The sequence below is a fragment of the Oncorhynchus mykiss genome, chromosome 22 (genome assembly GCF_013265735.2).
Source record: "Oncorhynchus mykiss isolate Arlee chromosome 22, USDA_OmykA_1.1, whole genome shotgun sequence".
In the NCBI taxonomy this organism is placed as follows: domain Eukaryota; kingdom Metazoa; phylum Chordata; class Actinopteri; order Salmoniformes; family Salmonidae; genus Oncorhynchus; species Oncorhynchus mykiss.
In genome coordinates, this window is record NC_048586.1 from 28,694,569 (window position 1) to 28,706,674 (window position 12,106).

At 43.8% G+C, this 12,106-nt stretch overlaps 1 protein-coding gene across 1 annotated transcript; it reads left to right on the forward strand.

The window, feature by feature from the left end:
- Positions 1-7,298: 7,298 nt before the first annotated feature.
- Positions 7,299-8,096, forward strand: LOC110501697 (gamma-crystallin M2-like). Its single transcript, XM_021579434.2, has one exon. It carries the CDS (start codon positions 7,314-7,316, stop codon positions 8,019-8,021), a length of 708 nt encoding a protein of 235 aa, XP_021435109.1. The 5' UTR covers positions 7,299-7,313; the 3' UTR covers positions 8,022-8,096.
- Positions 8,097-12,106: the final 4,010 nt, after the last annotated feature.

The following is a 12,106-nucleotide window of genomic DNA, read 5'->3' on the forward strand; positions in this document are numbered from 1 at the left end:
AGGCATCAGCCTAATCCTGCCTAATGAGCAGGCTGGCCCTGGGTGGGAGGGATAGTGAACTATGGATATCACAACAAGCTCCAAGATTGAGCAGAGGAACCAATACACTGACTCTGCATCACACAACTACAATCACATAGGAAGAAATAAACTGACACTATATCAAAACTATTAAAATGGCACTGAATCTCAAAGGAGAAATGGCCTTGGGCCTATTTCTTCAAAGCATTTGATCCACACCAAAATTATCTGGGAGAGAGAGAGAAGAGAGGAAATGTATGGAGAGAGAGAGAGAGAGAGAGGCAAGAGAAAGAGAGGCAAGAGAAAGAGAGGCAAGAGAAAGAGAGAGCGAACGAGTAAGAGAGAGCGAACGAGTAAGAGAGAGCTAGAAGGACCAAGTGAGAGAGAGATGAAGCAAGAGAGGTAAAGAGAGAGAGTGTATTTTTCTTTGCAGCACTCTGTCTGTTCTTTGTTCACGGTGGCTGAGCAGAGTGGAGCCACAGCTGGTCCTCCGGGAGCACTTGGCACGCGATCAGCCCTGCACTGGGCACACTCACAACCTAGCCCCAACAGACACACTACAGTCACAACAACGCCAAACAAACACTGCACTGCATGCACACACACTTACATATAGTCTAAACATACACAGTCGAATGCACACTGATACACACTGAACCACAAACACACAGTCTATGCGCTTTTCCAGTGTCCATTAGCTCAATGCTACTACTCTGCCTGCCTGTAGTTGGACACAAGCGTTGTGACTTTTAGTGGACTAAATAACAATAATAATACATATTTTACATTAAGATAATTTTTATTAACAGCTTAACCATAAAGACGTGATAGACATACATAATAATGACGGAAAGAAAGGTGTGGCATTGTTCAAGCTTGAAATATCACATTTATTAAAAGCTAGATTCCTTTTAAACTGAACAAAAATATAAACCCAAAATGCAACAATTTGTAATATTTTACCGAGTTACAGTTCATATAAGGAAATCAGTCAATTTAAATGGATTTATTAGGCCCTAATCTATGGATTTCAAATGACTGGGAATACAGATACAGATACAGATACAAATACAGAATCTGTTGGTCACAGATATCTTTAAAAAAAAAGCTAGGGGCATGGAACAGAAAACCAGTCAGTATCTGGTGTGACCACCATTTGCCTCATGCAGCGCAAAAAACCTCCTTCGCATGGAGTTGATCAGGCTGTTGATTGTGGCCTGTGAAATGTTGTCCCACTCCTCTTCAATGGCTGTGCAAAGTTGCTGGATATTGGCGGGAACTGGAGCACACTGTCGTACACATCAATCCAGAGCATCCCAAACTTGCTCAATGGGTGACATGTCTGGTGATTATGCAGGCCATGGAAGAACTGGGACATTTTCAGCTTCCAGGTACTGTGTACAGATCCTTGCAACATGGGGCCGTGCATTATTATTCTGAAACATGAGATGATGGCGGCGGATGAATGGCATGACAATGAGCTTCAGGATCTCATCACAGTATCTATGCAATTGTGTTTGTTGTCCGTAGCTTATGCCTGCTCAACCCCACCGCCACCATTGGGCACTCTGTTCACAACTTTGACAGCAAACCGCTCACTCACACAACGCCATATACATGGTCTGCGGTTGTGACACAGGTTGGACATACAGCCTCATTTTTTTAAAGGATGTTGGAGGCGGCTTATGGTAGAGAAATATACATTCAATTATCTGGCAACTGCTCTGGTGGACATTCCTGCAGTTAGCATGTCAATTGCACACTCTCTCAAAACTTGAGACATCTGTGGCATTGTGTTGTGTGACAAAACTGCACATTTTAGAGTGGCCATTTATTTTCCCCAGCACAAGGTTCACATGTGTAATAATCATGCCTTTTAATCAGCTTCTTGATATGCCACACCTGTCAGGTGGATGGATTATCTTGGCAAAGGAGAAATGCTCAGTAACATTTGAGAGAAATATTTTTGGGGTGCAAATGGAACATTTCTGGGATCTTTTATTTCAGCAAACATGGGACCAACACTTTACATGTTGTGTTTAATTTTTTGTTCAGTGTATTTCGTTTTACACAATTTAGGTACTGAGTTCAGGTACTGGTGAATTCACATTTAAACTTGTTGACAAGTTTTAATGTCTGTGTTTTAGGCTCAGTATGTTTGAGTGTCTAGTATAGCCATGGCTATGTCTGTCTGTCTGTCTGTCTGTCTGTCTGTCTGTCTGTCTGTCTGTCTGTCTGTCTGTCTGTCTGTCTCGCTCTCTTCCTCTCTATCTCTCTCATTATATATATATCTCTCTCCGTCTCTTTCTCTCTCTTCCTCTCTCTGTCTCTTTCTCTCTCTTCCTCTCTCTCTCTCATTATATATATATATATATATATATATATATATATATATATATATATATATATATATATATATATATATATATATATCGGTCTCTCTCTGTTTCTCTTCCTGTTTTTGTCTCTGTCTCTTTGTCTCTCTCTCTCTCTACCTCTCTCTCTGTCTCTCTCTCTCTCTCTCTCTGTGTCTCTCTCTCTCTCTGTCTCTCGCTCGCTCTGTCTCTCTCTCTCTCTGTCTCTCTCTCTCTCTACCTCTCTCTCTCTGTCTCTGTCTATTCAATTCCAAGGACTTTATTGGCATGGGAAACTCTCTCTCTCTCTCGATCTCTCAATTTCTCTGTTTCACTCTCTCTCTCTCTCTCTCTCTCTCTGTCTCTCTCTCGCTGTCTCTCCTAATGAAGACCAGTTGTCTCTGCGCCAGGAAAACAAAATAAAAGGAGGTATAAATGGCAGCACCATCTGGCGCCTGCCCTGCCTGCTGAAGAGAGGGGGATGAGCAGAGGAGGAGAAAGAAGAGGGGGATAATTTTTGTGGAAAGGTGAATGAGAGGAGGATGATATCTGCCCTGCGAAGAACAGGAGCGGGGGAGGAGAAGGGAATGGTGAGGAAACCTTTCATTTCCCTCGCCGGAGAAGAGAAGAGGGGGATGATTCCAGGTTTATTTCAATCATCAGGTTTAAAACAGAACTGTCTTTCCATCGCAGGTTGATGTTTATTGACATGAATCTTGTCGTGGAGGCAGAACTGAGCGATTTCTGCTAGCTGGGCCAGCTGCAAAGTCCAAATTCAGGAACATTTAAGGTTAGGGCTAGGCATTAGGATTAGGAATGTGGTTAAGGTTAGGGTTAGGTTAAAAGAGCTGAGCTGCCTCCAGGGCAAGATTCATGACAATAAGTGCTAACCTGCCTCCCTCAGCTGCCCCAGGCAGGCAGGCTCCTCTGAGGATGCCTAAACATGCTGGCAGGAGGCCCCAATGAAGAATTAGGTCCCCTAGGACCCCTGATGACAGACTAACTGGGCTATTTATGCCTTTGCTGTGAGACGCTGCCAGGAGGTCCTCTCTCTAACAAACGCTACTCTATTTCAGGGCTGACTTCACAAAGACACGTTCTGGGCAGAAACATCACACTACTGTGGAGTTGGCTGGTTAATAGAAAGAGACATTCTCAACCATGGTAGTGTACTGTACCGTGTAGTGCCTTGAGACATAATGATTTGGGATCAATAGATGATGTCTAGGGATTCATTTAGAAGCCCAATGAAGGTCTCGTAGTTGAATGTGATATGACATCCCATAGCCTCGTACCTGACAACACACGTTAGCTGTGATTACAATCATGATTTCGGTGGGCCTCTTGTGCCTTATTACTTTATTAAACAAAACGAATGTGGCATTGGAGACATGATGAGAGAGACAACCTTTTCACAACAGAGTCTGAAAGCATGTTGAGGACAATCATTGGAAAATATACTGATGAGGTGTCACTGAAACTACTGAAATATCATTTGACTGAAAAAAAATCATAATTGAGTAGGTGCCCTACACACTTTCAGGAGGTTTTAATTTCATGAAAAACTTGCTGTAACTTTGAACCCTGCGGCCTAACCAGCAGCCTTAACTCTCAGAACTGCAGCGCCTCACTCAACAGTTCACTACTCATGAATGACCTCAGTATGAGTATTCAACAATGCCGTGGGATAAATGTAATTAACTGTCAGTTCATCAGGTAGGAGATTCCAGCCATTCATTTTAAACACTCAACTCTCATATCCTATCAATCCTCACACGCACACACACACACACGCACACACACACGCACACACACACACACACACACACACACACACACACACACACACACACACACACACACACACACACACACACACACACACACACACACACACACACACACACACTGAGTTAATAAAACATTAGGAATGCCTTCCTAATATTGAGTTACACCTTCTTTTGCCATCAGAACAGCCTCAATTCGTCTGGGCATGGACTCTACAAGGCCTCGAAAGTGTTCCACAAGGATGCTGGCCAATGTTGACTCCAATGATTCCCACAGTTGTGTCAAGTTGACTGGATGTCCTTTGGGTGGTGGACCATTCTTGATACACACGAGAAACTGTTGAGTGTGAAAAACCGCTGAGCCTGGCACCTACTACCACACCCGGTCAAAGGCAATTCAATATTTTGTCTTGCCCATTCTAGCGGTTAGAGCGTTGGGCCAGTAACAGAAAGGCTGCTGGATCGAATCTCTGAGCTGACAAGGTAAACATCTGTCGTTATTCCGCTGAGCAAGGCAGTTAACCCACTGTTCCAGTTGTACAACTGACTAGGTATTCACCTTTCCCTTCACCCTCTGAATTGCACACAAACACAAACCATGTCTCATAACCTGTTTCATCCCCTTGATCTACACTGATTGAAGTGGATTTAACAGGTGACATCAATAAGGGATCATAGCTTTCACCTGGATTCACCTGGTCAGTCTATGTTATAGGTGTTCCTAATGTTTTGTCAAGGACCCTGTGCTCAAGTCCGAGTCCAGTCCAAGTCAGAGTCACGAGCAGAGTCACTCGTCCATTCATTTATTAGGTCTTACTGTGCAAAGGTTTCTAGTCGCCACCAGATGTCAGTATATCACATCTCCCTAATGAAAAACCCCAACTAATTTACTATTCATCACTAGCTCACAAGTTCTACTCAATACCTGTGTTTCACTACTTATTTACTGCATAAATGAATGGTAAGTCAGGCTCTCAGCTACTTTTTTGTAATCGCCCACTGATATTTGTTTAGGTTTTTTATTGTAGAGTGAAAACTAAAGGGCGACTGTTCAGAACCTGGCTATGGGATGTAAAGGGGAAAGTAGGAGGAGGGTAGAGAGACGACGACAAGTTAAAAGACAGCCTACTTCTCTATACTCAAAGGGAGAGGCAGACAAATAGCAAGACTGTTGTTTTACTATTAAACTCGATACTAGTATTGTTTTCAATTTCGTGAAGCAGTTTGTTTCTTGACCAAGCAAAGCTAAGTAGTAAGCAGATGACTGGTGGTTACAGGGAAGGAACAGAGTCACTTGAGTGATGTGTCAACTATGATCGCAGGCGGAGCCAGAGCCGAGCCAGCCTGCCCGTCTGCCCACAATCATTGCATGCTCCCCTGCAGCATGTAGATGTAGTGTGCCGGGTCCTCCCCACTGCTAGAGAACAGAACCCTCGCTGCTCTGTGCACCCAGTGCTGCTAATATTCTGCTTATCATAGTAGTCTATCCAGTCCAAGTGCAAATACAAGTCACGAGGAGGTGAGTCTAAGTCACCAATTGTCAAGTCCAAGTCGAGTCACTAGTCAAAATCGGGAATGAAATTGAATCCGAGTCCTGGACTTGAGTACTACAATACTGCATACACACACTGTGGAATAATTAGACAGGTGTATCCGTTGAGATTGCTTTCTTTCAGATGAATTAGCTGGTCATAATTGGCCAGTGTTAAATCAATAATATGAATCTGCTTCCTATAGTTCATTACCCCCTGGGCTGCAGATACCTTATTATCTGACCCCAAACACACCACTGTGTGTACTTCCACAGCAGTATATAGCAATATTCTCAGCCCTGTGGCTAAACCTATTTTTTTGTCATTCACCATATTTAAACTTTGTGTTGCTGGTAACTGGCAGTTTTTGGAATCATAGTGTTGATTGTCTGAACTATTATTGTGTAACACAACGACAACTCTGCCTGAGTATGGTTCTCCCTTTGACCCCAGAGAAATCCAGTTTAGTGAGTGTTTACTGAATGTTTTCCAATTAGTCTGTGCTGTAATAAACCTTCCGTTTTGTTGCTGTAGTATTATTATGAAGGCTCATTAATGAACCCAGAGAGTTAATGGAGCGACGTACCTTTGTACCAGGAGGAGAGGTGCTGACTCAGCAGGACCAGAACTAATCGACTTCTAGAAACCGGGGAGTGTAGGTAGATGAAGGGGACATTGCCTTACTGGAACAGTTATACGTTTCAGAAGTTTCTTAAGCAAACTTGAAATGTTCTTAGTATACACAGTGGTTCATACGTTTCCTAAGCACACACAAAGATTCGAAAATACTTTGTCATGTGCTGCCTGGCTGTATGTCTGCACCCACCACTCGCCCACGCACCAGCCAGAGACCCAGAGATTACACACTGTTAATAGAAGCTTTTATCTACTCAGCAGCACCACACTTCAACTCTGTAGAGTGGTTGGCTACACCGACACATTAAACAGGTTAATTGACATCTTCACATACTCCAATAGTGTTTTTTAGAGTCTGATAGGGCACCTTATAAACATTTACAGTTATATATAATGTTAGCTTCATGGAATTCAAGTAGGGTGTGAATGACTTTAATTGAAGTACTCTAATATCAATAGAAACATATTTAGAGTGTGTGGCTGGTGTATATAGTCAGGTGTAATTATGTCTAAGAGGGAGAAATGTAATTTGGTGTGTACGGGAACAATTAGCCTTGAATAAAGATCCTTATGATCATTTTTAAAGACCACATTCATGTTTTCGATACATACCTTAACATGTTTATAAGATCAATTCATACAAAATGAATTCATGTAATAAAGGAATGATCTTTCCGAACACAATACACATTGTCAAGTCAAGTGTATTTAAAGTGCATTTTACAAGGGACACACTTTACACAACACACTTTTTCTGCGTGACTGCAAATAATCGTTTCATAATACTGAATAAGGACAAAAACCTCAAACTTAGGAAGGTATTGTGCGATGAACAATATGCACACTTTACAATTCCAAGGCTGTAGCTCTACATTGTTAACCCTTTCACAAAGGCTTTGTGTTATTTTGTTCTGAGAGAAACAGCCTTTTTAAGGTCTTTTGAGAGACAATGTCCATGGAATGTGGACAAACCTCAGTGCATTATGGGCCTCTATGCCATGTTGCTGAGTCAGCGGTGTGTACAATGGGGCCACAGGTATAAAAAGAAAGGTTTTAAACCAGTAGGATATCAGTTCCAGAGCAGCAGCAGCAGCAGCAACAGCAGGACCCCCATGAAGCAAGCCAAAATGCCCAACATGAACAGCAGGATAGTCTTCTACGAGGACAGGAACTTCATGGGCCGCTCCCATGAGTGCAGCACCGACTGCCCTGACATGTACTCCTTCCTGAGCCGCTGCCACTCCTGCAAGGTTGAGGGTGGCTGCTTCATGCTGTATGACCGCCCCAACTACATGGGAAACCAGTACTTCATGAGGAAGGGAGAGTACGCTGACTACCACATGATGAGAATGGCCAACGGTATGAGGTCCTGCCGCATGATCCCTATGCACAGGGGATCTTACAGGATGAAGATCTACGAGAGAGAGAGCTTCGGCGGTCAGAGCCACGAGATCATGGAGGACTGTGACAACATCATGGATCGTTACCGCATGTCCAGCTGTATGTCCTGCAACATCCAGGACGGCCACTGGCTCATGTATGAGATGCCCCACTTCAGAGGCAGGATGATGTTCATGAGGCCTGGAGAGTACAGGCACTTCAGCATGGGTATGGGAAGCATGGGTGGCATGGGCGGCATGGGTGGCATGAGGTTCCAGAGCATGAGGCGTATCAACGAGTCCTGGTACTAGATGCTGCTCTTTACAATGATGTAAATGAGACAAGCCATTGAATAAAAATATTTAAATAAAACATTTTAAAAGTTATTTTTTCTTGCTTTCTGAGGAACAAATATAATCATATTCATTCTGTTATGCACCTTGATACATAGTACATGTGATCAAAAGCCCTGAAATGCCACAACTCTCTGCCCACAACTTGGACCATAATTCAACATATTTAACTCTCCATGAGACCATTCAACTCATTAGAATGCCAATATACATGGACAGTGATAGCTGTTGTTGATAATAACAGCTCCAAGAGAACATCCCATAATGATTTATTATTAAAGAAACAAGGTCTTTACCTCTCAGTCTGGTTCAATACACTTTTTCAGCTCCGTAAGCTAACTAAAAAAACATCACTGTCAATGGTTATTGACTGTTGAACTACAGTCAAAGGACAGTACACAGTGACCTGAAAACAGTGGAGATTTTACTTGAACAGACCATTGATGTTGGCCCACAGTAGAAGGAGAGTATTTACATGGACAACATTGTTATGTGTGTGAATGTGAGAGTTGTGAATGCCTGATGCCCTTGGGAGGCCTGGTGAGGCCTGGTGACTCTCCAGGATCAGTCTTGATGTAGGATGGCAGGTTCTGGGCTCTGCCCTGTAATTGGTTTGTCATTGATTACCACTTCATGAGTTGTGACTGTCTCTCTGTCCTCTGGAATCTCCCTCAGTCTGTCTGGATGGCACTGGGCCTAGCTGAGAGTTGGAGTGTGTGTGTGTGTGTGTGTGTGTGTGTGTGTGTGTGTGTGTGTGTGTGTGTGTGTGTGTGTGTGTGTGTGTGTGTGTGTGTGTGTGTGTGTGTGTGTGTGTGTGTGTGTGTGTGTGTGTGTGTGTGTCAAAGCTGGGCTGGAGTTGCTCATTGCTTTTAGCATTTAAAGAAGTTGATCTCTGGCAGATGGACAGTCTGGTTCTCTATATCAGTACTAAAGCCAAGGCCCAACTCAATTAATTGCAGATAAAAGCAAACTATTCACCACTTTATTAGGCTCAGTACACGGTTCCTCAATCAGTTATTAGATTAGTTATTGGACATGAAGCTAGGGTTAGGGTTAGGGTAGGGTAATGGTTTAACTGGGATGTGGACATGAAGCTAGGGTTAGGGTTAGGGTTAGGGTAGGGTAAGGGTTTAACCAGGATGTGGACATGAAGCTAGGGTTAGGGTTAGGGTAGGGTAATGGTTTAACTGGGATGTGGACATGAAGCTAGGGTTAGGGTTAGGGTTAGGGTAGGGTAAGGGTTTAACCAGGATGTGGACATGAAGCTAGGGTTAGGGTTAGGGTAGGGTTAGGGTTTAACCGGGATGTGGACATGAAGCTAGGGTTAGGGTAGGGTAAGGGTTTAACCGGGATGTGGATAGGAAGCTAGGGTTAGGGTTAGGGTTAGGGTAGGGTAAGGGTTTAACCGGGATGTGGACATGAGCTAGGGTTAGGGTTAGGGTTAGGGTAGGGTAAGGGTTTAACTGGGATGTGGACATGAAGCTAGGGTTAGGGTTAGGGTAGGGTAAGGGTTTAACCGGGATGTGGACATGAAGCTAGGGTTAGGGCTAAAATGTTATTTCAATATCCCAACAGCTGTAATGCACAACCCTAACCCTAGCATCATGTCTACATCCTGGTTCAACCTTAACCCTAACCCTAGCATCATGTCTACATCCTGGTTTAACCCTACCCCTAGCATCATGTCTACATCGTGGTTCAACCCTAACCCTAGCATCATGTCTACATCCTGGTTCAACCTTAACCCTAACCCTAGCATCATGTCTACATCCTGGTTCAACCCTAACCCTAGCATCATGTCTACATCCTGGTTCAACCTTAACCCTAACCCTAGCATCATATCTACATCCTGGTTCAACCCTAACCCTAGCATCATGTCTACATCCTGGTTCAACCTTAACCCTAACCCTAGCATCATGTCTACATCCTGGTTTAACCCTAACCCTAGCATCATGTCTACATCCCGGTTCAACCTTAACACTAACCCTAGCATCATGTCTACATCCTGGTTTACCCCTAATCCTAGCATCATGTCTACATCCTGGTTCAACCCTAACCCTAGCATCATGTCTACATCCTGGTTCAACCCTAACCCTAACATCATGTCTACATCCTGGTTCAACCCTAACCCTAGCATCATGTCTACATCCTGGTTTACCCCTAACCCTAGCATCATGTCTACATCCTGGTTCAACCCTAACCCTAGCATCATGTCTACATCCTGGTTTAACCTTAACCCTAGCATCATGTCTACATCCTGGTTTACCCCTAACCCTAGTATCATGTCTACATCCTGGTTCAACCCTAACCCTAACCCTAGCATCATGTCTACATCCTGGTTCAACCCTAACCCTAACCCTAGCATCATGTCTACATCCTGGTTTAACCCTAACCCTAGCATCATGTCTACATCCTGGTTCAACCCTAACCCTAACCCTAGCATCATGTCTACATCATAGTTTACCCCTAACCCTAGCATCATGTCTACATCCTGGTTCAACCCTAGCATCATGTCTACATCCCGGTTTACCCTTAACCCTAGCATCATGTCTACATCCCAGTTTACCCTTAACCATAGCATCATGTCTACATCCTGGTTTACCCCTAACCCTAGCATCATGTCTACATCCTGGTTTAACCCTAACCCTAGCATCATGTCTACATCCTGGTTTAACCCTAACCCTAGCATCATGTCTATATCCTGGTTTACCCCCAACCCCAACCCTAGCATCATATCTACATCCCGGTTTACCCCTAACCCTAACCCTAGCATCATGTCTACATCCTGGTTTAACCCTAACCCTAGCATCATGTCTACATCCTGGTTTAACCCTAACCCTAGCACCATGTCTACATCCTGGTTCAACACTAACCCTAGCATCATGTCTACGTCCTGGTTCAACACTAACCCTAGCATCATGTCTACATCCTGGTTTAACCCTAACCCTAGCACCATGTCTACATCCTGGTTCAACACTAACCCTAGCATCATGTCTACATCCCGGTTTACCCTTAACCCTAGCATCAGGTATACATCCTGGTTCAACCCTAACCCTAACCCTAGCATCATGTCTACATCCAGGTTCAACCCTAACCCTAACATCATGTCTACATCCTCTTTCAACCCTAACCCTAGCATCATGTCTACATCCTGGTTCAACCCTAACCCTTAACCCTAGCATCATGTCTACATCCTGGTTTAACCCTAACCCTAGCATCATGTCTACATCCTGGTTCGACCCTAACCCTAACCCTAGCATCATGTCTACATCCTGGTTCAACCCTAACCCTATTATCATGTCTACGTCCTGGTTTACCCCTAACCCTAGCATCATGTATACATCCCGGTTTACCCTTAACCCTAGCATCATGTCTACATCCAGGTTCAACCCTAACCCTAGCATCATGTCTACATCCTGGTTTAACCCTAACCCTAGCATCATGTCAACATCCTGGTTTACCCCTAACCCTAGCATCATGTCTACATCCTGGTTTAACCCTGACCCTAGCATCATGTCAACATCCTGGTTTACCCCTAACCCTAGCATCATGTCTACATCCTGGTTTAACCCTAACCCTAACAACAACCCTATACCTAACCCTAAAATTGCATTTTAATATCCCTGCCAGTGGTGGTCAGTGCCGTTTAAGATTAGGGGGCACAAATATTTTTTAATGAGCACGGCATTACTTCTATTACAGCATATCAAATCAAATCAAATGTATTTATAAAGTCCTTTTTACATCAGCCGATGTCACAAAGTGCTGTACAGAAACCCAGCCTTAAACCACAAACAGCAAGCAATGCAGATGTAGAAGTACGGTGGCTAGGAAAAACTCCCTAGAAAGGCCGGAAACCTAGGAAGAAACCTAGAGAGGAACCAGGCTCTGAGGGGTGGCCAGTCCTCTTCTGGCTATGCCGGGTGGAGATTATAACAGGACATGGCCAAGATGTTCAAACGTTCATAGATGACCAGCAGGGTCAGATAATAATAATAATAATCACAGTGGTTGTAGAGGGTGCAACAGGTCAGCACCTCAGG

What these genes read in the sequence shown, in the direction of transcription:
- LOC110501697 (XM_021579434.2), top strand. Translation starts at nt 7,314, where the DNA reads ATGGGCCTCTATGCCATGTTGCTGAGTCAGCGGTGTGTACAATGGGGC.